This window comes from Onychostoma macrolepis, chromosome 13, assembly GCF_012432095.1.
Source record: "Onychostoma macrolepis isolate SWU-2019 chromosome 13, ASM1243209v1, whole genome shotgun sequence".
Lineage (NCBI taxonomy): Eukaryota > Metazoa > Chordata > Actinopteri > Cypriniformes > Cyprinidae > Onychostoma > Onychostoma macrolepis.
Window position 1 is genome coordinate 22,945,772 of NC_081167.1, and position 26,254 is coordinate 22,972,025.

General features: G+C 36.6%; 1 protein-coding gene across 7 annotated transcripts in view; it reads right to left on the bottom strand.

Annotated features, from left to right (window-relative positions):
• actn1 (actinin, alpha 1) overlaps positions 1-26,254 on the bottom strand; it is a 34,673-nt gene that overhangs the window by 5,305 nt on the left and 3,114 nt on the right. Inside the window, exons 2-20 of one of the 7 annotated variants that reach the window (XM_058795374.1) lie at positions 15,095-15,209; positions 14,553-14,672; positions 13,219-13,305; positions 12,786-12,873; positions 12,586-12,664; positions 12,416-12,497; positions 10,210-10,295; positions 7,473-7,565; positions 6,622-6,852; positions 6,370-6,517; positions 6,143-6,293; positions 5,870-5,978; positions 5,571-5,711; positions 4,714-4,896; positions 4,414-4,548; positions 3,577-3,756; positions 3,345-3,491; positions 285-365; positions 3-68 (exon numbers count right to left, since the gene is read on the bottom strand). In XM_058795374.1, the coding sequence (XP_058651357.1) occupies positions 3-68; positions 285-365; positions 3,345-3,491; positions 3,577-3,756; positions 4,414-4,548; positions 4,714-4,896; positions 5,571-5,711; positions 5,870-5,978; positions 6,143-6,293; positions 6,370-6,517; positions 6,622-6,852; positions 7,473-7,565; positions 10,210-10,295; positions 12,416-12,497; positions 12,586-12,664; positions 12,786-12,873; positions 13,219-13,305; positions 14,553-14,672; positions 15,095-15,209 (2,322 nt within the window). Of the gene's footprint in view, positions 1-2; positions 69-284; positions 366-3,344; positions 3,492-3,576; positions 3,757-4,413; positions 4,549-4,713; positions 4,897-5,570; positions 5,712-5,869; positions 5,979-6,142; positions 6,294-6,369; positions 6,518-6,621; positions 6,853-7,472; positions 7,566-10,209; positions 10,296-10,777; positions 10,864-12,415; positions 12,498-12,585; positions 12,665-12,785; positions 12,874-13,218; positions 13,306-14,481; positions 14,673-15,094; positions 15,210-26,254 lie in introns of those variants that run through there. The other 6 variants (XM_058795373.1, XM_058795379.1, XM_058795377.1 and 3 more) reach the window with 6 other exon arrangements.

Here is a 26,254-nt window from a genome sequence, read left to right on the forward strand (position 1 = left end):
ACCATATTATAACCCATGGAGATGAGGCAGGCTCTGAAGTCTTCTGCATCCATCATGCCTGTTCTCTTCTACAGGAACCCACCAGGGACAAACAGAACCAGGTAGTAGTAGAGAGAAAGATGAAGAGCAAAAGAGGACGGGAGGAGTATAGGTGAAGGAAGACATTTTAGAGGAAGGTTTGAGAGAAAATGAGAGAGCGAAAGGAGAAAGAAAAATAGAGTAGGAAAAAAAAAAAAAGAGTGTGGTTAATGGTTGAACTCCCTAACTGGTGTTGGTGTGTGTACCTGTGCATCGTTCCCGATATCGAAGCCCAGACTGATAAGGCAGGCTTTGAACTCCTCAGCGCCCAGTGTGCCCGAGTGGTCCTGGGTGTGGGCAGGGTCAGAGGTCAGCAGCGTGGACATGCAGTACACACATGGGAGGGGTGGGGGAATGTCATGCAGACATGTGGAGGGGTGGAAGAGGGTCCATGCAGAAGTGAAAAACGAGACAAAAGAAGAGAAAAGTGCACAAACGTTAGGACAAACTGTGCAGTACTGTGCCGTGAGTGAGGACAGAGAGTGATTGTGAGGACAGATCTGCTAAAAACTGTGCCCGTTGTGCTCGGTTAACTATATTGTGTTGTTTTAACGATGTTAAGGTGTCTTGGGCGGCACTGTGTGGGTTTTTAGTGCAGCATTAGGATTCAGCGTGGCAGCCTGTAATCTGGGACTTGTGTGGGTGACATACAGTAGAGGTCAGAATTATTGTCACCCTTGGTAAATATGATCAAAGAAGGCTGTGAAAATTAATCTGCATTGTTAATCCTTTTGATCTTTTATTTTAAATATTCACAAAAATATAACCTTTCATTGGATAATAAGGAAATATCATTATGAAATAAATGTTTTTCTCAAATACACGTTGGACACAATTATTAGCACCCCTAGAAATTCTTATGAGTAAAATATCTCTGAAGTATATTCCCTTTCATGTTCACAATTTTGAGCACTCCAGGATGATTATGAACATGAAATTATCCAGCCATGGCTTCCTGTTTCACAGAAATATAAATAGGAGGGAAACCAAAGCCCAAATTCCCTTAATCATCCATCACAATGAGAAAAACCAAAGAATATATTTCTGATGTGCAGCAAAAGATAATTGAGCTTCACAAATTAGTGAAGTGGCTTTAAGAAAAGTGCTAGCGCAGTGAAAATTCCCATTTCCACCATCAGGACAATAGTTAAGAATGTCCAATCAACATAAAATGTTAGGAAGAGGACGTGTGTCTATATCGTCCTAATGCACGGTGAGAAGGAGAGTTTGAGTGGCTAAAGACTCTCCAAGGACCACAGCTGGAGAATTGCAGAAAATAGTTGAGTCTACTGCACCTATAAACAGCACCTACATCACCACATGTTGTTCGGAAGGGTTTCAAGAAAACTTCTCCAAGCTCATCCAAAACCAAACCCCAGCATATTCAGTTATCAGACACAACTGGAACTTCAAATGGGACTGGCTTCTATGGTCAGATGAAACAAAAAAATGAGCTTTTTAGCAGCAAACACTCAAGATGAGTTTGGTGAACACAAGGATAAAACGTACTCCATGTGTACAATGAAATATACTGCTGTATTTTTGATGTTGTGGGCCTATATTTCTGCTGGAGGTCCTGGACATCTTGTTTAGACACACAGCATCATGGATTCTATCAAATACCAACAGATAAAAAATCAATAAGTGACTGACTGTTAGAAATCTTATAATGGGCCATGTTTGAATCTTCCAACCGTACAATAATCCAAACGCAAACCTCAAAAACAACACAAAAATGTGTCACTGAGCACAAAACCAAGCTTCTGCTGGCCATTCCAGTCCTCTGACCTGAACCCTGTATAAAATGAGTGGTGAACTGCAGAGAAGAAGCACCAACATGGAGCTGGGAATCTAAAGGGTCTGGAGTGATTCTGGATGAAGGAATCGTCTCTGATCTCTTGTCAGGTGTTCTCTAACCTCATCAGGCATTATAGGAGAACGTTTAGAGCTGTTAAACTGGCAAATGGAGGTTTCAAAAAGTATTGAATAAAAGGGTGCTGTTAATTGTGGCCAATGTGTGTTAGAGAAAAACATTTATTTCATAATGCTATTTCCCCCCCATTTTAAATTCTTATCCAATGAAAGGTTAGATTTTTGTGAATTTTTTAAATAAAAGATCAAAAGGATTAACAATTCAGATTAATTTTCACAGCCTTCTTTGATCATATTTACCAAGGGTGCCAATAATTCTGACCACTACTGTATACCATAATTCCACTCTATGCACATCAGGTCAATTATACAAATGCATTGTTATAAAAGTAAAGACTTGCAATTTTGCTATTAAGTCGAGTACGTAAACAGGACAGGAACCCCAAGGTACCAGGTTTGTACTCCACTTAAAATTAAAAAAATTACAAATTATTTCAAATTGATGAATATTATTTAAGGTCGCAAAAAATGAAGTAGAACTGAAATTTGATTTTAAAGGAGGTAGAATTAAAATGAAGTGAATAAATTCTGTCTGACAAAATAAACGTAGTTGGTCTTGTCTGAAAGTTTAAAAAATGCTTGAAGTTTTAAAGCTTTTAGGCCTTACAGACTTGGACCGGGATGGAAAATGATTTAATTTCCCAGAATGTCATTACGTGCTGAATTTCTCTTAAGTGTAATTTATTAAGTTCCACTTTTTGTCATTCCAATTCAACTTCCTATAACTTGTGCCCAATTCAGTTCATATAACTTATCAGCTAAAAGGGAACAATTGTTTTCTGTTCACACTAAGAAAGGTACCGATAACAAGAAGTATACTGGCACCCACACCAATGCACGATAATGGTGTGTTTATCATAAGCAAGTGCTAGAAATTTGTTCTCAGCAGCTTTAAATGTCAAGCTCTTTAAAGAGGGATGATTACTGACTGGAATACCGATTCAATGTTTTTATCATTCTTCAGCTGGAAAAAAAATAATTGTGAAAGTGATTTAAATAATATTCCTCTGTGCCATTATTGTTAAGTTGTGGTGTGGTCTCTGCTATTCTTTTTCAATGTAGAACAATTTTTAAAAACTACTTTATTATCTTTATTGTCCTTTGTATGAATGGGCCTTTAAACTTTACATTTTTCCCAAGTCTGCAAGGTACCACACAAAATGTTACAGCAGCCAATCATAAAATTAAAAAATTAAATGTTTTTAACTAACAAAAATTTCTGCAATTCTCTGTTGGTTCCCACCCAAATGAAGTGACCGAGTTACGGTCTCAGATGTCCTACTGCTCTTAATGATGTTAAACTGTGGTGTTGAACTGTGCGGTGTGATACTGACTCGATCGAAGTGGTTGAACGAGGCTCTGAACTCATTCATTTGTTCTTGGCTGATGCCTTTGGCGTCACGGGTCAGAATCTGGTTCTCGATCTCATTGATGGTGCGAGCGATGGTGGTGAGGAGCTGCTCCCAACCCACACGGATGTGCTAGAAGAAGAAAAGAGACTTCAGGAACATAACAATGAACTGGGGGTTTGGATGTGAGCATTTGAGATTTTATATGTGTGTATACCTCCATGGTGTAGTTAGTGTGTTTGTTGTCAAATATAAGTGCTTCCTGTATTAGTTGATGGTCTCCCTCTAGCTGGTCGATCTTTGGTTTGTAGTTTACAATGCTCTTCTCATACTGCCGAAGGTGGGTCAGCTGATCCTCCAGGGTCCCGTGCATCTCAATAGAGATTCGGCCAATTTCCTAAGCACAGAAAATTTAAAAAAATACTAAAATAAGAGGCCAAACACAGTCCTTCCTGAATCTTTGCCCCAAGGTTTTTCCTGCAAAATTTTTCTCCAGCCACCCAAATGGTTTTCAGAGCTAATTTAGCAGTATCTGATGCATTTTTTTCCTCCAAGATGATTGTTAACATATGGTGAATTTTAATGTGGCCAAGTACAAGGTAGTGCTATAGTAATATTTTGACTAGCCCTACTTATATAAGGTTATTTTTTGTTTAACTTCCCATGGCATTTTAAAATAGAAAGTCCAGTATCTACTTTACTCCAAATGGTTTGCTGATCTATAATATATCCTAGTTACCAAAAAACATTAATATTTCAGGATTCAGAATAGAAAGTTGAAAAGAACTAAATTTATTTGATTAATTTAAGTAATTTGTAAAATTACAAATGTCTTTACTGCCACTTTTCTTCAATTTAATGCATTTATGCTGAATAAAAGTATTAATTTCCTTCCAAAAAAATGGTTGGTCCAAAAAATCAACCAAATTTGCTTGTGTCATCATGTATGTAAGCTAATCAGCAAGAAAAATTTTATGTCTTTTTTTCTCTGAAGTTCTCTGAAGTACCCTAAGAGAATGTGACTCATTTTCTGTTAGTAGAACTCATGTCTCACCTCCATCTTGGTCTGGATCCAGGGCCCAATGACATTTGCCTGATTAGCAAACTGTCTGCGCAGTCTCTCATTATTCTGCTGACGAGCGTGTTCTTCTATCAGGGCCTGATCTCTCTGGGGTACTAACTGCCTCACCTGAGAGGACAGAGAGAAAAGGGAGATTAGAAGAAAGCAGTATGGAGGTGAGTTAAACAACTCTCATTGTACCCATTTTCTTACATAATTATATATAACATGTCACATATTTGTCTGAAAACTCTGATGTCCTTCTGTTTGTCCTGCTCAAGTGTATTTTCTGACCTTATCCCATTTGGCATTGATCTCCAGGGGGTTGATGGTGGTGTAGGGGTTGGTGCCAGCCATGTTGACGTGGTATGTCTGCACTATTTTAGCAATTTCATTATGGATGCCCAGGATGGCCTGACGTTCCTTATCTGCCTCAGGCAGTGTGGCTTTAAACTGCTCATGGGCTGTGCTGAGTCCCTGATACACACACACACACACACAAAGTGAGGTGCTATAATTTTCCACAACATTCCACCTCTGCAACTTTTAAATTTTCACTATTATATCAACTTTTATGTGAAAAGCATCAGAACACTTCACAGTCACATTTGAAATAAACCAAATGGATACATGCATAGATGGACGAATGGACAGACAGATGACATAATTCTGTGTTGTCCCTTTCATTTTAATGGTTTAATTAAATTTATCATAATTAAAAAGAATGTCTAATCAATTGAACTCATAAAACAAACTATTTAATTATTTATTAAAAATGTAACAATAGTGCCCTATGATTATATATGCATTATTTTTTTCTGAATTCTGGATTCTGTTTTAATTTTTCTGGATTCTAATACACATTTATTATCAAAAAGAGTGGTCAAATTAATGCATAAAACTAATTAATCTTTTAAACTGTAATAAAATAAAAATGTAATAATTCCTTTAAATTCTTGGTAAACAACAGAGGTTTACAGTTTAAATTAAAACATGGACAACTATTTGATATTGAGTAATATTCCTTAAAAATATTTAATGTTATTTTCATAGGGCCCTAATGAGAGAACAAATGGGAAGACAGGTAAACAGATATTCTGCGTGAATAAATGAGCATGTGAATGGATGGATAAAAGATGAATGTACAATACCTGTATTTCCTCAATGGTGTGGACGATAAAAGTGTCCTGCAGGTCTTCCATGGCTCCCTCCATCCAGTTGTTAAAGGGCGCCGCCCTTTTGGCAAACTCCAGGTACAGCTGATCAATCGTTTCCAACAGTTTCTCGGTCCTCTGAAGGAAGAGACAGAGCCAAGACACACATATGAGTGCACTGCACTTAACAGCAAAAAAAAATCACAGTATGTCACCAAAGAAGCAATACTGCCCTTTCCTGTGGGTCAGAATAGAAAGGATTAATTCCATGGGGATGTATAATATAAGTGTTTTACCTGCAAGGCCTCGCTGCGTTTCTGAGTTAAAACCCCCAGTGAATCCCACTGATCACAGATCTGCTGACAGCGAGCATTTACACTGGGAGAGTCATAGTACTCCAACTCACTAGAGAGAGAATGAGAGTGAAACTATTAAACTACTTCAACAAAAGATTACAGATTATGTAAGCTACAGATGAAATGTTCTGTATGTCCTGCTTTAGAACAAAACATTTAAGCTATAAAGCATGAAGCAATGTCTGGATCAGATCTTTTGGTGCGTTTACTGACTTCAGCTCCTGTGCGATGGCAGCGATCTGTTCCACTCTGTCCTGATGAGCTGCAAGGTCACTCTCAAACGCCTCATGCTTCTTCAGCAAAGCTTTGATGTCCGAGAGGGATGCTGTCTCGTAGTCTTTCTGCTGCAGCATCTCCTCCTTACCTACAGGGAGCAGCAAAAATCAGCCATACCCTGGAGAGAACCTCAATTCTTATAAACCAATAAAAAGAAGCATTACCATCAGTCCAGGCCTCATGGATGGCGGCTTTTTGGCGGAATTTCTCTGCAAGGTGGTCGAGTCTCTCCAGTCTGCGAATCTCATTTAGTAGCCACTCTTCATAACCCTTCTCTGCTCCCTCAAGACTTCCCCAAGCATTGGAGATATCCTACACATGCAGATGATTAATTGAACATCACAGATCCAATTAAGAGAGTTAAATGCTCTGAATCCTGGGGAGATACTTAGGTTGTAAGTGTGTTAGGTTCTCACCGAGACCATCTTCCCCTCTGACGGCATGAACGCAGGCCGGTTGCTGAGGCGGAGTTTGGTCTGCAGTGTGTTGAAGTTGATCTCCAGCTGACATTTCTCCTGAACTTTGGGTGGTTTGTGAAGTCGTCGGTAGTCACGGAAATCCTCCAACTTCTGCTGCATGGCCTGCATGGTGTTCTCTGGAACACGGTTCTCCAACCATGGGATTGTTCTGCGAATCCACTCCAGGAGCTGAAGAGAGCAAGTGACAGAAAAAAATGGGGGGAAACAACAAAAACATGGGGAAAAAAGAGGATAAAACATTGGGAAAAGTTAGGAGCAAACAGAATGAGATCAAGGAGGTAGAGAGAGAAAAAGAGAAAGTTTTAAATATGGTATATATTGTTTTTTATTATGAATTTGACGCAGGGTTCACATAATTTGAATAATACATTTTAATTACTTTTCCGGTCATTCTGGATTTTTTAATTTTTTTAATTTATATAATTATTGTAGAATTATTTAATTTAGAGATTCCTCTCACAAATATTGATTTGCCTAATTGAATATTTTAAAGCTGAGCATTACTAAAACAATTAAATTTCAGTACATAAATTTCCATGATCCTTTAAGATTTGCTTAATTTTCATATATCTGCACTGTCTGGAAAGCAGAATTTTAAATGCCCTGTTTTCAATGACCTTAACAATGCTGTAGAGTAAATGTGCTAGACATTAGCTGAGTTTCGGTTACTGAAATTTCTCACTGGCCCTAAATGAGCACAGGTTGAGACAACAGGAGAAGAGAGGCGGGGAGAAGAGAGGAGAGGAGGATGGGAGTGAACAGGAGAGAACATGAATGAATGTGCTCACATCACTGGCCAGTTTCTCATAGTCTTCCATCAGTTGCTCGTTCTCCTGATTGACAGCCAGGACTTTGCAGATCCGATTGGCTGCTGTCTCGGCCTGAGGGGGTAAAGGCAAGAGTGAATCTGCTTCTGTTTCTGTGGAAACCACATCAGCGCCATGGCAACGCCGTTAAGGTTCTGTGTGTTTAAGTGTGTTTAGGTACTCAAGTCACTTTATTACCGTTAACCAAATGCAATCAACTGCTATGTCAATATCATATAACTCTTCTGTGCGTGTTTAATTTATTATTATGTATTTTTGCAGGGGGTGGGGGGTGGAGGTAAGGAAGTGAGTTGCTAAAAGCCAGAAAGGAAGAGGAGAAAACAATGATAAACTCAGTTTAGCTCTGTCAGTGACAGACAAGAGTTCAGGCAGTGACTCTCAGTTTTATGATCATCTTATGAATGCTAATCTGAAATTATGCTTATGTTGGCACAAAATTGTTATCAATAGTGGATTAAGAAGTTATACTTTTTTATTGGAAAAGCTGCTGTGAAAAAGCGTTTTCTTTCACCATTTCTGTTGAACAGTGCAAAGATTTAACTTTTTAATTTAAAAAAAAATCAATGAAAACACGAACTGCACAGTTTCAGTTTCCATTGTTCAGTTGAAAAAATAAATAAATACATTTTTGTTACTATTGATGTTATTTTTGGATTTTGTGTTTAAAATAAAAATATTACAAAACACACATAATATAGAAAATAATATTTAAATTTAAATTGATTATGATTAAAATCCAAAAATTTATTAAACAAAAACATGATATTGCTTTGTACTGATACTGAACTGTATCAATACTGAACTGGCCATCAAAATTCTGTCATCATCCACTCATCATCATGACACTCCAAACCCAACTTTTGATTTAATAGTTTTTTTAATACTGCCACCAAAACAATATAATATTGTTTTTTTCTAATTAAATTAGATAGTTTGGTCAAGATACAATTACTGGACCGTAATGACACCAAGTTTTTTTTTTTAGAAAAATCCAAATATTGCATACAACAATCTTGCATGGGTGTGGATGTGAGGAAGTTTTTCTGAATGCAGAACTGTCTGGTGAGTTTACAGTCAGACTCAGTTGACAGGATCTGAATGTGCAGAGAACACACACCCAGCATATAGAAACTATTTATCGAGGGATGTTAGTCATCAGCTCAGAAACACTCATAAAGAGTTGAGGAAACCCAGCTGGATGTGATGAATCAGCACAGTGAAGTAGTAACTTTCACCCTGTCAGTGAGGAACATGCTTTCTCTGAACAAACTCATACTTTCTAAAGTGAGTCTCTCTGAACTGATTCAGAATTAAAAAGTGTAAACATTCTTTTGTGGTATATGCTGCTTATGATGTGGCTGCTCTGGCTTAAGGCTCAAGAGCTTGTCTAAGCTGATTCACTGCTGAGGAAATGGCTATTGATTTTAAACTAATTTTCTGGACTAAGTCTGTACTAACACAATGAATTATGAGCAATAAAAGTCATTTGAATAGGAATGAAGCAGTGAAGCTTCCTGCTGAATTTTAGCTGCACATGATCGTCGACTTGTATTTGTATATGTAAAGAAGTTTGATGGTTCTGTACCAGAGCCCTGTGTGTGCCTACAGATGTGTGGAGAAACAGAGCTAGGTGTGTTATATAATATTACAGCAGGGTTGCCATGGAAACGGCCAGAACTGAGACAAAACCCAGGAAGGAAAGAAATGAATATCACAGCCAAACAAGAAATAAGTAAGAAATCACAATGAAGTTTCAGAGCAGACCCGTCAGTGAGATCATAAAAAGAGCAGGTGCGTTCTTGACCTGTAAGTGACATCAATCAAGACTGACCTCACCACAATATCCCTTGTGAAAAAGAAGTTTGCTTAATTGTAATGTGCACATCAAATCTTAAAAGTATATTTAAAAAAAAACTGTACTTGCAGATAGCAACATACTTGCAATATTAATGAAATTAAGTGTACTTAAAGTTTCTTAACACACTTAAAAACATGTTTACTTTAACGTATATGTTTATGTGTTGACTAACAAACTAATGCAAATGTAAAATACTATAGACTGTAGTGTGTTATTCAATATCACATTTTAAGTTTATATTTTAAATGTACTAAATTGCAACTTCATTGCGAATTTATAGTTACAAATATATTTAAATACATGACATACAATGGAACAGAAATGCATTCTGTTGAAGTTTCAATAGAAATGGCATTTAAGTATATTTTAGTTTACCATAAATGCACATGTAGCAGAACACTTTCACCATATTTCAAAGAGAATCAATAGAAGTACTTATGAAATTACATATAAAGATGTACTTAATGCCTACTTGAGTGGGTAAAAAACACTCTTTGCATCAAATTGCATTTAATATAAATGTAAACTGTAAATCATTTTCATTTGAAAATAACATGCAATTAAGTGTTTGAAAACATTTCATGCAGTTTGCACTTAAGAATATATTCTTTTTAAGGTATATTATTTCCGTAATAAGTACTTTTTTTAAAAGTATGCTAAAATATCCCTCTTTTTCAAAAAGGAGTTCAGGTTAGTGAAGAACACATCTCTTACATTTCTTTATTGCCACTGCTTTTTAGGGTTCTGATGAAAGCAGAGTTCTGATTGGCTGTCTAGATTTGACTGGGTTTGTGATGTGGAAGCTTGTGTCCTGATTGGCCGATGTCGGTCTGCGCTCACCTTCTGTTTGCCTGAGAAGGCGTGGTAGTAACATGACACATACGTCATGATGGCCTTTTCATCGGGACGCAACGTACTAACGATATCTGCCCAGGGAAAGAGGGAGCAGGAACAGAGAGAGAAAAGGAGGTGGAGAGGAAGGGAGAGAAAAAAAGCACAGAGTAAAAGACTGCATAGACACAAAGGCAAACGGGGCACAGTTCTACAGAAATGATACAAGGCATGAAGAGGTCTCCAGGAAGTCTCATTGACTCCGGGAACGTTGGAGTATTTTTTTAGGAGACTGGAGTGGAGACACACTCATGCCTTCATCATAAGACTTCATTTCCTTCATGCAACAGGTGGAAAGACTCATGCAACTGTAGGAGGAGCATGAGCCCTGAGGGGCGGAGCTTAGCACTGCAAAGAGTCCGAGAGAGGCAGACTGTTAGGAGAGTAGGAAACCTTGACAGCCAGTAATCACTGCTACTGGTGATCACAAAACCCAGTGAGCAGAAAGAGAGTGAGGGGAGGGACGTATTGGGTGAGTGTAGAAGTTCATGACATTGGAAGGGGTGCCCTGCGATACCTTCTGCGCCCCAGAGAAGGCATGGTAGAAGCTAGAAACGTAGGTCATGATGGCCTTCTCATCAGGACGGGCTGTACCAACAATATCTGTAGAGAAAGAAGGGGGTTATATTGAAGTAATGAGAGAATAAATTAATAATCAGAGCACATCACACACACTTCAGAGGCCCATCTGAGGTGACTTCCTGTGTAAAGAAAGCATTGTTAATGTGAATGGATATGAAACTATTATAATCAACCTAAAATTAAGCTAATCATCAAAATGTTTGACCAAGTTTTGACTTTACTGAAGAAAATACTTTAAGCAACAAATGCTTCTGAGCAACAAAATAGTTGTTATAGTTTTTGGTTTTTGTGTAAATTAAATGTTCCAGTATAGCCACTTGATACTTTTCTCCTTTTGTTATAAATCAAATGTTCAGATGCAAATTATGCTGGTTTACATGTCACCAAGGCAATTTTATCTAGCTTGTGGAGACACTTTATAGCTGTAAAATTTCCATCTTTCATTACAAATTAAAAGTTCAATTAAAGGAAAATTTATTGATATAATAAACATGACATATTATAATAAATAAACAAATATTAAGAGGGAATTATAGTAAATATATATTAGTATAAATACTATAAATGTAAAAAAAAAAAATTATCAGTATAAATCTTTTTTCTGGGACATTACACTGTTTCTGGGACTGCTACACAGTTAAAATAAAATGTATTATTTTTTGTGTTGGAGCCCATAAAAATGTGAATTTGTGTATTGTTTTCTATCTGTGTGAACTAAAAAAACAACAATGTTGACACTGTTTTTCTGTGTAAAGTGGCTTTATGTTTACAGTTCAGTATGCAAATAGATGTAAGAACAACGACCCTATCAATGTAAATCAATGAAAGATTTTCTAACTTTGATCTTAAATTTGTTTTTAAAAAAGTATAAGTTAAGAACAGAACACCAAAGCTGTGTGTCAAGCGGCTCGGGCTGAAGACATTGCACAAGCTTAATACTTAGGATTCAAAAATGTTTGAGGAACATCAATCTAGTGCAACAGTGCAACAACCTAAATGTGACCCTGGACCACAAAACCAGTAGCACAGGTATATTTGTAGCAGTAGCCAAAAATACATTGTATGGGTCAAAATTATTGATTTTTATTTTATGCCAAAAATCATTAGGATATTAGGTAATGATCATGTTCCATGAAGATATTTTGTAAATTTCCTAAATATATCAAAACTTAATTTTTGATTAGTAATATGCATTGCTAAGGACTTCATTTGGACAACTTTAAAGGTGATTTTCTCAATATTTAGATTTTTTTGCACCCTCAGATTCCAGATTTTCAAATAGTTGTATCTCGGCCAAATATTGTCCGATCCTAACAAACCATACATCAATGGATGTTTCAAAAAATTGACCCTTATAACTGGTTTTGTGGTCCAGGGTCACAAATAATATCCTGAAAATCCTTTCGAACAGACTATGTTAAGGAAACATCCACAATCTTGCCTGCAGTAATGGGGTGAAACTCAACCTACACACATACCTGCAGTCCTCCTACAGCTCTATATTTAGACAGAGGTCTAACCTAATTTCACAGTGAAGTGGAACAGAAAGAAACCTGTCCTCTACATGTCTCACCTTCTGCATCCAGCATCTTGGGGATGTCCAGGTACTTTTCAGCGACGTCAAAGGCGGTGTTCAGATTAGTCATTGGGTCGTCCTGAGTGAGAGCAAACATCAAAGCATGGGTCATGGTCTTTCATACTGCTGGTCTCTATATGTGGTCAGAGGTTCTGGTAATGTCTCACCTTGCGCAGTTTACCGTAATCAATGAGCTCTGGACGATGTCTGTGAATGAGTGCACAGAAGCCCAATCCATCCTTCCAACTGACAGGGAGAGAGACAGAAAGAGAAATGTAGTATATGATGCTGTAGCTCAGTGTTCAGTTGCAGTATCTCTGTCAATCTGGTCATTCACTCTGCTTCTCACTAATGCTCGTCTGCTCACCTGATGTGGAAATTCTGGATGTTGACATTTTTGTAGGGAGCTGTTTTTCTCTGGCACCACAGCAGCAGGCCTTCTTTAGCTGAGGTCTCTGAGCACACAGACACATACACACACTTGTATCAAATGGAATCTCAGGAGTGGAAAGATAAAATTGTCATTTAAATGACTCACACATACCTGATATTATGTTTGTATTAAACAATGAATATCCAGAAATTCAAAAGAACAGAAATGTATTTTTTGTTAGTCATTCTGTTCACTCTCATGTTATTTAATACACACAAATTAACTGCCTGCCTACTGCCTTTTTTTCTTCAAGATCTAATGCATCACTTAGGCTATAAACCGAAAAGTGTGTGTGTGTGTGTGTGTGTGTGTGTGTGTGTGTGTGTGTGTGTGTGTGTGTGTGTGTGTGAGAGATATTTATATATACCCTCCACTGAGATGTCCTGTATGGCAAAGCGGAGGATAATGGTCCAGATCATCCCCAGAGTCATCTTAGCGTTCCCATCAACAATCTCTGAGCAGAACAAACACACGCACACCAGCATCACATTTACAGTTCAACAATGAGATCATTTTACAAACTAAAGCCACATCAGAACCAGAAAGCAGTTTATATAATTCAGATAATTCTGCATTGACAAGAAATTAGACTTGCAAATATAATAAACATGCAGACAGTTTACCATTTACATAGCTATATAATTTATTTTTATAATTTCACTTTATTTTGCATTACAGTTATGACAACTTGTGAAAAATGCTTTATTGTTATGAAAATAATGACACTTGCAAAACAAAAGTTCTACAAATATGCTTCATTAATTAATTATTACTTATTTTTCTATTTTGATTTTCTGCTTACTTCACTACTGTGAAAATTCCTCTGGCATCCCTCCACCAACCCAAATATGCATTATTTTCATTCATTTCAATTATATCTTAAATATAATTTAAGCTTTATTAATTAGGACTGTAGAGAGCAGGTTTTGAGCATTAGTGAGTGTTTAGCAAGGCTATAGAGTCTAAGTACATTAGAATAGATTTGCTAGGTTATTTTCTTTGATATGAAAACAATTTGTTATACTTTTAAAACAAAACTGATTAACATGTACCCAAAAGAGACTTTTCTGAGACATTTATAAATGGACAAATGGTTTATAAAGGCTAAATAATATAAAGACTAAATAATGTACGAATTCATTTCCAAATATGCCAAAAGTTTCATTTTAATTATTATTATTATTTTTTTTTTTACACATAGTAGAGGATGGGAAGTCCCCATTTAAATATCTAGGAAAACATGCGTTTCCTCTCCCTCTTCTTAAGCTAATCTCATAATACACTCTACACACATCCCAGTATGTGTGTGTAAGTGTATCTCGGCTCTGCCAGACACACACACACACACAAACTGGTAACAGTATGTGACCAAGGCAAAGGCTTTGGTAGATGGCTAATCTGTCTGGAATGCTGCTCTGGATTATACATAGAGAGAGAGAACAGCTAACATGAAAAATACACACACGCGCACACACGCACGCACATACACTATAGATTGGTCTAATATATGTCAGCTATAAACAGCATGTCTAACCTATTTAACTGTATGTAATGGGGAGGGGCTTTATATGACATGAGATACAAGTACATATCACATACAGGCAGAGCGGCTGATAGTCATTGATCTCACATGCTGAAATGCTGAACTCATGACCCCGGAAGCCTGCAGGATATAGGTCACTGCTGAAGGGGGGGACCTACCCTCTGCTCCAATAGAAACCAGTTTGACTCCTTTGCTTGCAATGAAGTCCAGAGCTTTATTCACATTGGAGATCTTATGGACTCTCATCTTTCCTCTCTCTGGTTTGGCCAAGCGTTCTCCTACAGAGAAAGAATTTAAATATTACATAATATTACATCACACACAACATTCTGCCCTCAGGTGACTTAAACATGTACATAAATATTTTTATCACATATTTATTCCTGACAGTTATCCACTAACTTGTAGTATGCAAGTTCTATCTTCTATCTTTAGACTTTTTTTACTATTTCTTTTTTTTTTTTGCAAATTTGTATGAACACAGAGATGAAAGCAAAGTTCTTGATTCAATTAAATTTGGCTTGTTTTTAATTCTTTTAAGTATATTTAGGTCTATTTTGCTTACACATGAAAGAAATTCTATCGGCTAATGCTATGAATTATACACTTTGTGTAACTAATTTTCATATCATCATACAAGCTTTAAAAGGTAGAGGGGTGGATTGGGTTCAAGGTGGGACTGTGGTTAGAGGTCACTGACCTGAAATGACCTCTAGGAGCAGCATGAGTTTGAGTCCGTCTCTAAAATCCTCCTCAATGTTTTCGATCTGCGTCCCTGCCTTTCGTAGATGAGAATTGCACCATGCAGTAAACGTCTAAAAAAGAGTGATTTATAACTTTAGAAGAGAAATAAAGCCAAAACACAATGCAAATTTAAATTGCCTGGAATGTGCAAAGAAGACTTGGCAGAAAATTCTATAAAACTTCAATAGGTTCACAAAATCCACACTGAAATGTGCAGCTCAAATGGTTAAGATCAGACTGAAATGATCAATAACATTGTTGAAAACAAATGTAAGCATTTCAGAAGAATCTGCAGAGCCGTAGGTGCTACACAAAGCCTGAAAGAGCACATGAAAGTTATGTTGATAGTACAATACTCTTAACATATCACTGAAAATGTAATTTCCTGATGATATGACCAATTTAACCAGTTTTAAGTATTTATTTCATACACCTGCGCTATGCAATACTTTTGTAATTCTGTATTCATCTACAACCATGCCTGATTGTGACAGAGAGAGAGAGAGAGTAGGGGAGGGTAAGCGCTCGACAGAGGTTGTCATGGCAGCGCTGAGTATCTGTGGCTTCAGGATTCTTTGGTATGTTAGCAAGCTGATGAGAAACAGCTGTGGAGCAGAACAGAAGCTAAACACACTCACACTCTAATACGATTGATATGCCACTTAACGGAATCAGAGACACTTCAGCTTATGCACGTAAACGCAGGAGTTTGTTCCAACTTTGAGAGGCGAGGAGAAATTTCTAGATCTAGACCTGAGGAGTGACAGTACTGCTACATGATGGGATACAGCCGATACCCACGGGTGGGCTGGGGTGCGCAGTTTAATGATGGATTATGGGTAATAAGAGTGCAGGTCAGGTGAGAAACATTGTGGAATTTGGCAGCCACTAAAAGGAAATGCCATAACATGGGAATATCTGGAGGTAAATGTGAGTCAAGCAGGAGGATTATAAATTCATTCAAGAGGACGTGGAGACACTGGTTGGCAAGCACACACACGAGAGCCACGACTGCAATATTCTAACTTCAGTAAGCAAATCAAAATGTGAAAGAATAAAAGCTATGAAGCTATTAATTATGCACACTTTAACATGAAGACAAACTCTAAAACTAGAGAGATACAATAAACACTCAAGATAGTACGAGCTACTATAAGTTTCTGTAAGCAATGCGACAAAACTAGATTTCTTCCCATAAAAATCACTGAATGTGCCCACTGTAGCATGTCACGCTTTTAGTTGAGGGATGTGCAAAACAACATGTTTTTAACTAGCTGCCGGGCTGCCTAAGTGACTATTCAACTAATCGTTTTTTAAAGAAGTCCTGTGTAATTAGGCTGACTGGTTTTCTTAGGGGGCGTTTACGTAAGACGCGTTCTTCTGTTCAAGAACAGTTCGACAGAGCATTGAATTTAATGAAAGGATGAATTTTAAGATGTAACATTTCTAAGAGGGATTCACCATGCAGACAGCTAAAGCACAGGATGCTGTTTGCATGCTAATTAAATGCTAAAATTTCAAAACTATTACACACACACACACACTATCATTCAGAAGTTTTGGGTTTTTTAATGTTTTAGAACGAAGTCTCTTATTCTCACCAAAACTGCAACAAAAAAATTTGAAAAACAGTAATATTGTGAAACATTAATACAATTTAAAAATAACTTTTCTATTTTAATATATTTTAAAATGTCATTTATTTCTGTGAAGGCAAAGCAGCCATTACTGTCTTAGTCTTCAGTGTCACGTGACTCTTTAGAAATCATTCAAATATGCTGATTTGGTGCTCAAGAACCATTTCTTACTTTTACTATCCATGCTGAAAACATGAAATCTTGGAATTTTGGAAACATGGAATCTGATGAGAAAGAACTTTCTAAAACAAAACAAACAAACAAAAAAAAACAGCATTTGCTGCCACTTTTGATCAATTTAACGGATCCTTGCTGAATAAAAGTATTCATTTCTTTCCAAAGTTATGGAACCCAAACATTTAAGCAATGTAAACATTATGAACATGCATACAGTTTAGCTCGACTTTTGAGAATAAAGCTCTACTGCTAAAGATACATATACCTATATAGCAATTCACACTAAGCATAAAACGCACCAAGCCTATGCGCACAAAAATGTACAAAACAAAAAGACACATTCACACATGCACATATTATCTATGCAGAGGCATGCAAATGTATACTTACATATACAAATGCATGTAAATATAGTCACACAGGCAGCAGATCTCTGCTCACTCAGCAGGAATGCTGCTAGATTTCCTCTCACACCTACACCACAAATATTTCTTCATTATAGCTCTTTTTAACCCTCTGTTTCACTCTTTTTCTTTCCTTCTTTTCCTCCTCTCTCTCTCTGGTGTGAAATACAGCACAAGCTCATCGTTGTGTTGCCATAGCAACTACGAATGCCAGAAAACCTACAAACAATCAGGCGGTCCGAGACACATGCATAAACACAAACAAACTCCCCCATAAGCCAAGCAAATGACCTGTTTATTTACAGCTATGAGTGAAAACTGTTTTTATAGAACATCTCTCAAATACATACAGCAGCCCCAAAAAGTATGTGGGCAGTGGGCACTCAAAAATCTTTAAATACCAGACATGTGTACCATAATCTGAGAATATTTTTTTAAATCAAATAAATGAATAAATAAATCAAATAAAAAATACAAATAAATAAAAATTATTAAGGCCTTTAAAAGTTCAATGACACTTTATTTTAAGGTCCAATTCTCACAATTAACAAACAATTAACTACGACTTTTGCCTCCTAAACTCCTAATTTGCTGCTTATTAATAGTTAGTAAGGTAGTTGTTCAGTTTAGGTATTGGGTAGCATTAGAGATGTAGAATATTGTCATGCAGTATATGTGCTTTATAATTACTAATAAACAGCCAATATGTTATTGATAGGCATGCTAATAAGCAAATAGTTAATAGTGAGAATTGGTCCCTATACTGAAGTGTTACCAAAAGTATAAACTATCATTCAGGCGATAGAAGGCATGTAGTAGATCATATTATCAGAAAACTTCTGATCATATTTGATCATATAATTTAGAGGCCTTAGAAATTTGCATATCAAATATGATAGAGTAGGCTTTATAGGGTTAAAGAGGTATAGTTTTATAAGGTAAAAAGGAATAGTTTACCCAAAAATCAACAAATTACACTTAGATTACCTTTGATGTCATTTAACACTTAATTTTCAAAAACACTAATAATGAAATACGAATTTTCAGTGTAATCTTTAATAGACCTTAACATGAATATGCATTCTGATAGACTACCTTATAATGTTGTAATGTATAAATTTACTATTTAAAAAATAAAAATGATTTTAGATTTGTTTTTTTTATTTATTCAGACAAAATACTGTAGAAATTTAATATTATTTAATAGCATTTCTAATTATTTAAATGTAATATTTAAATAATTGTAATATTTAAGAATTATTTCCATTTTATGGAAGATATCCTATAAATATGATCAGCTTTTCACATCTGACGGAATTTTAATATCAGCACATACTTAATGCAATGCCATTCATACATTTTTTCTGTATGTATAAGTGACCAAATACATTTTGGGGCCACTGTACATTGATTCTCAGTGTGAGAGCCAGAGAAAGACATCAGGAATGAAACTTCTCAACACACAAATACCTGTGTAGCTCCACCCACTCAGGTGTGCACGTGCAACAGGTGTAACAGCTGTTACCTGTTTAAACAAAATGCTGACCGCATACACACACAGACAATGACATCATCCCCTTTCAATGGATGAAATGCCTGTCTGTCTCGGTTTATCTTTCACATTAGTGCTGTTTGCTAAGGCAAACATCATTACTACTTGACCAAACCCCTATGTTATGTATGAGACACATAACTCTTGTAAAAATCTAGTTTTTTTTCATCTGTTTCTCTCTCTCACCCTTTATCTGTCTGTTAGTGGGCTGTTTGTTGGTGTCTGCTGGCTTTCTCCTCCAGACAGGAAGTGCTGATCAGCCCCTGAGACGCGCGGCCCACTGTCTCAGTTCCACACACATTCCACATTATCCAACCCCCCCCACACACACACACACACACACACTACACCCTCCTAAGGTGAGCCTGTCTCTTACTTTCACGTTTCCAGACACAGAGTTTAATGGCTCATTAATAAACTTATCAACATCGCCAGTGGCTTCACTTAGAGCTAAACGCTGACTCGCTTGGATCGCTGCTTTCACGTTAATTAAACTTAAAACACACACAGTGTATGTGCACACACTTACTCACTGCAGCTTCCGGCGATGTTGCATTATCTATACGGTTTTATGTGAGGAACAATAGGGCCTGGTTCTGGGTAATTCTGTCCGACAGATACAAGGAACATAGTCCTCGTTTGGAGCATATCATCAGGTTAGGAGCGGCACATAATGATTTGCATGAAGACCTTGACTTTCACTAAGATAAAAAAAAGAGTCTGACTTCACATATTTGACTTCGCAAACTGCAGAGGCGAAGGAGGATCAAACACAGTCAATAAAAGAAACTTTTTAAGAACGCACACACATACACACATCAAAAAACTGCATCCCGCAGCATCTCGGTCTGGCTCGAACACACACACGGTCTCAGCAAATGAGGTGGCAGCATTTTCTACTCTATTGTGGAGCTATTCAAGCTGTTCTTTCACTGGCTGAAAGAACACAGTGAGGGATAAAGTACCTCATCACATCCTGACATTAAACTCCAGGGCAGGAAATGACAGAGACTGTGTAATGCACGTCATCATGCATGTCATTCTGGTGGAGACAGCTGTCGTTCACAGACGTGCTGCTTATGATGTCATGAAATAATGACACATTATCTCATGAATACGTATGCATGAATAAAACATGATCTTACTGTTTTGAATGAAATCATGAGACAAACTTAATTTGAGCATTTCATTCATCTTCCACTGTCTAGGATCTACTAGGATTTTGTTCAATCTGCCCTAATACATTTTTTAATAAAACACAATTGCATTTGTACATCAGTGGATCAGTGGATGGATATTAGGAATGGTGAGACATAGCAAGCTGCTGAAGTCAGATAGCTGCAGGGCTGTAACCACCATAGTTCTCAATAATCAGATATGGTCAAATTGTCCTCCCAACATTTGATATTCTTGATGCTGCTCTGTTTGTTGTTAAGATGACAGAAAGTTAGTGTAAAGTTAAAAGTTAGTGTTTTAGACTGGTCTAACAGCATTCATTGATGCCAAAATGATTGAGATGGCCAACCAAATCAAAGAAGGCAGGGTTCAGTGGTTCACAGAAGCCAAACGTGAATGCCAGCTCAATGCTTCAGTTTTAAGAGTGAAAGAGTGCAAGTTTGGTTGCTAAACCTTTAATATTTGAAGACTGTTAAGATAGAAATGTTAAATGACCAAAGTAATAAGTAATGCAAATTACTTGTCTTGTCAAAATATCAATGTTTGGAACTGAAAACACATGATTTATGTGATTGATGTAATGTAATTCATAGCTGAATGTGACAAGACATTAACAGAGCTGTTTTTTGCATATTATATTAGGCTTATGACTAAGATTGAATGTGTGCATAGTGTGAATGAATCTGAAGGAACAGTTCACCAAAAATCCGAAAACTGTCATCTTATACAGTTACTGAACACAAAAGAAGATATTATAAAGAATGTGGGTAACCAGTGGGTAACTGGAAAAAGTTTAGTAACCAACATTTTTCAAAACATCGTCTTTTGTGTTCAGCAAATGAAAAAAATTCATACAGGTCTGGAACAACTTGAGGGTGAATAAATGATGACAGATTTTACATTTTGGGTGACTTATCCCCTTAATGAACGTAGCCTTTTCCTGGAAGCCTTTTGAAAACTTCAGTCTACAAAAAAGTCAAATGTCTCACTTTGACTCGTGTTTTTACTGGTGTATATTAAAGTGTATTACAATACAATTATATATGCAAATAGTCATATATTAGGGGTGGGAATCTTCAGGCACTTCACAATCTGATCTGATCCGATTCCGAGTCACGATCCGATTCCAAAACGATTCTTGATCTGCATTTTTCCCCCAATTAATTCTTCTGCTGTGCAAATACATCTTTACAACTTTACATCTTAACCAAAATTGGAGTTTCTATGCTTTTTGTTTATAGTTGGAATCTCTGTATGTCAGTACTGCCATCTTAAAAGTAGGGGTGTGAATCTTGGTTTCACGATTCAATTCAAATACGATTATCATTATCAACTCAATATCACAATGCGTCACATTCTCAGTTTTCAATATTAGGATACTGCACATGGCTACATTTTCATATAAATTTTAAATCAAATTTATTTTGTGCAAAATTTACTTTTTTTATTATTATATAAGCAGGCTACTTTTTAAAACAATTACTTATTTAAAATAAGTGTTCTTTAAGTATCCAAAGGTTTACAGACAATAGTTTAGGCCTTTTCTTTTTCCCTCAGCATTATCGCCGTTTGATTATTATTGATGAGATCATAGACCATGGTTCCTCAAATCTTTCCCTGGAGGGCCAATCTGCTGCAGAGTTTAGCTCCAACCCTGATCAAACTCACCTACCTGTGATTTTCTAATGATCTTGAAGACACTGATTAGCATGCTCAGGTGTGTTTGATTAGGGTTAGAGCTAAACTCTGCAGGAGTGGGCCAGATTTGAGGATGCCTGTCATAGACAGTAGGTGCGTTTACATGTACACTTTTTTGTTTACATGGAGCATTGTAATCGGTTTAAAAGTCCAATCCGAATGAAAATGCTCCATATAAACACCTCAATCGGAATAAAAATGCCCAAACCGAATGAAATTGTAATCGGTTTGAGAGGGGTGGGATAAACCTTTCTATAAACCGAACAAAATTAAAATCCTGCCATGTAAACACTTTAAACCGATTACTTTGCGTCTACGTCATCACGTCCAGAGGTCGGGTCGTCAGAACGTGAACGTGATGATGTCGGCAACGGTACATTCTGTGATTTGGGGACACCGACACTACAGTAGAGACTGGGTAATAGTGGAGGTATAAAGTTCAGATTTCCATTATACAGTTAAAAACACATTAGAAAGGAGAACGCTTGCTGTGTGACGGACTATCTGCTCTCATGTCCGGAGTGAAAAACAGATCTGAAATGAAGCGCAATTTTCTGCTTTTCAGCTTAGAAACAACACAGTGATGATAGTGAAAGTAGCTCAATGAAAATAAACAACTTGACCAAAAGTTGCCTTTGTCATTTGTCTTTGTATAGATGACAGATTCATAATTTCCGATCTGCTTGAATTTATACGTGCTCACGCCATGAATGTTGTACGAAACACGATTGTGATAAAGCAATGCTCCTTTGATTCATTGTTCAGCAACTCTTGGTAAGAAATCGTGTATTTGTTCCATTTAAGTACAGTACAACTTTGTAGTATCAGAGTACAATTAATCTCAGCTGCATTACAGAGGGACATATGATTTCTATGATCGCGTTCTGGCCATATGGCTGAGCTCGAATGAACGCAAGGATTCAAATATTAACCGTTTATTCTAAGCAAGTGCAAACAGATATTAAAAATATTAACGTAAATATGGGCGTTTTTTCCTCTGGTGACTTGTTTTTGTTGTCACTGTAGGCTATTAGCATATCCTAAAATCGAAAGCACAGGCACATGTAAACACCATATCGGATTAGATAACGTCTCATGTAAACAGTTCATCGAATCTTTCAATCGGAATGATTTTAATCGGAATGACAAAAAAGTGTACATGTAAACGCACCTACTGTTGCTGTCAGTTCCTACAACTGGTAACAACCGCACTGAATGCACAGCATTACAAATATCAAATACTAATGGTGTATCATCACTCAATGCAATACACTGGCTAAACTAGAGCTTCTGCTCAAGAACTGAAAATGCCATCTTTCAAAAAGTGGTGAAAAAAAATCAGGATATCACGTGTTACATGCAGGCCTACATGGCATCTGTGCCCGCAGAACTCTATGTAATTGATGTCATTCACAATGTTTTACACACACCCTGCCACTTGTGAGCTGGTTTATTAGACATTTTGGCTAATTGGATTATGTTTTCAGCTACAATTAAAAGTATAGTACTCATAACATCTTTCACGGTATGCTGCAGATTTTCCCTAAAAATCAGCAAAGAAACATGGGAAAAAAGTTATTGATGTAGAGATGGAATGTGTATGTCAGTATCTTTACAGAGAATTTTAGATTCTTGTTAGATCTGAGATCTGCAACAGATTTCAGCAAACTCACCTCACCTCAGACCGGCTTAAAAACAGCCACTGTATCCCACTGGGATACTCAACTTACCCCTCTAATAGAGGTAGAGAGAAAGACAACAACTGAGAGAGACAGAGAAAAACAGAGGATTGATTGCGACAAGTAGACCTAGTTTAATTCTTTAGACTGAAAATCCAGAAAAGGTTTTTCCCCTCCTACATTAACTCTTTACTACCCTGAAGACACACACCAAGAAAATACACAATGCAGATTGTCAGATAGATACAGATCTCAGAACCCAATGATATGTGACTGATTCAGATTCACTAGAGCTGAACTGTTTCCTGTTTTTGAAGATCTAAATTTTTTCTTATCAGAGCTTCAAGATCTGCAAACAGAACCATTTAAAACCTGCCCAAAGCAGACTGAACTACCGCAGTATGGAAACACTTAACTCACTAGTACTGTCCACACACTGCACGGCACTGCAGGACAAATTTCAGTATTTTTGCATTTTCTAAAGCAGGGGTCGGCAACCTTTTCGGCATGATGTGCCATTTTTAATTTTTCTGGTTAACCACTGTGCCAATATATGCATTCTGTATTTATACATTACATAAACATTTTTAAATGGTACAATAAAAACAATATTTGATTTTCATGCAAATAGTTTCTTATGATTTTTCATAAATTGTTTTTTTTAACTTTTCAAAATTTCTTGAATAACAGATATACAGTGCGGCCGTACTGAACACCACTGTATGTGTATGTGTGTGTGTGTGTGTGTGTGTGTGTGTGTGTGTGTGTGACAAGGCCAATGCATTAAAACCATTCAGTTTAATCACCGTTCTATATTAATGCACTGCACTCGCACACAGAGATCGGAGATCACTCTGTGCAAAAAGTAACATTCAGAAGCTCATAAACTTCTTGTCAGTGCTGCCACATGACTTTTATTAATCGATACTGAATTGCTACATTATATTTCTCAGCAACGAGGGGGTAAAACCGCTGTTTTTTAAGCAACTAAACTCAGCTTCTTTGTTTGTAGAGAGACAGACAATTCTCACATCTCTCTCTCTCTCTCTTTCTCTCTCTCACTCACTCTCAAAATGTTAGCGTGCCAGCAATTATCCCTCTGCGTGCCACTGTTGGCATGCGTGCCGTAGGTTGCCGACCCCTGTTCTAAAGAAAATTCACTACTATGAAGTTAAGATACAGTTGGTAGAGAGCTGCTTGTGGTCCCTGGATACTTAACACGTAATTTAGAAATTCAAAGTACTTCAGTTCAAATGTTCAACTACTATTTGAACGTATGAAAATTATGATACAAATAGGTTTATAAAATAAAGTCAACCCTTAAAATACACACTGTGTGTTTTGATTCACTTGAGACTACTTTAACCTATTTTTATCAATATTTTCATACATTCAAATGGTAGTGGCAAATACCTGCGGTAAAACTTCTGTCGAACATTGTCGCAAATTTGAATGCAATATCAGATTTTCACATTCAAATGAGCTTTGTTGAAAACTCTACTTAAAGTTATATTTCTGTGACACTAGCAGCCCCAATAAAAATGTCATCTGCTTGTTTGAATAAAACAACATTGACTTAAGCCCCATTCACACCAAGAACAGTAACTATGAAGATAACGATATTAAAAAATAAACTTGCCTTGCCTTGCCTATTGCCTGATATCATCTGTTTATTCTAAGCGCACACGCGTCTGCCGCTTTAAATTCTCGAGCTCGTAATAGTAGGATTGATTCTGATTTGGTGTCAATGATTTTATCGTTCATCAGCTGAAAAAATCATTGTGGAAGTGATTCCAACGATATCATTTCTCTGTGCCTTTATTGTTATAGTTGTGGTGTGAACTCTTCTTTAACATTGAGAACGATTTTCAGAACTATATATTTATCGTTATCTTTATAGTTATCGTCCTTGGTGTGAATGGACTTTAAACCAATGCCACAACTTTTGGGACTGTGAGGGTCTGTATCCTTTTTTTTTTTTTGCAATTCTGTCTGTTTGGTGCCACTAGAAATGCCGATTTTTTTCTATACTAATGAGTGAGAACAGAAGCTGAACACACATGTGACCCTGGACCACAAAACCAGTCTTAAGTGTCAATTTTTCTAAATACATAATAAATAATATAAGCTTTTGAATAAATAAGATTTCCATTGATGTATGGTTTGTTAGGATCGGACAATATTTGGACGAGAAATACTGGACGAGAAAATCTGGAATCTGAGGGTGCAAAAAAATCTAAATATTGAGAAAATCGCCTTTAAAGTTGTCTAAATTTAGTTCTTAGCAATGCATATTACTAATCAAAAATTAAGTTTGATATATTTACGGTAAGAAATTTACAAAATATCTTCATGGAACATGATCTTTACTTAATATCGTAATGATTTTTGGCATAAAAGAAAAATTTATAATTTTGACCCATACAATGTATTTTTGGCTATTGCTACAAACATACCCCAGCGACTTAAGACTGGTTTTGTGGTCCAGGGTCACATATAATAACACATATAACAGTTCAGTTTTTTTTTTTTTTTTTTTTAAGAAATCTCTTATGCTTATCAAGGCTGCTTTTTAAAATATATAAACATTTATATTTTGAAATATTTCTTAGAAAGAGTGCAGCATTTGTTTCAGGACTCTTTGAGGAACAGAAAGTCTAAAAGTGTAAAAGTCTTTACTGTCACTTTTGATCAATTTAATGAGCCCTTGCTGATAAAAGTATTCATAAAAAAAAACGTGACTGACCCATAACTTTTGAAAGGTAGTGTAAATGAAAACAGAACATTCACTGA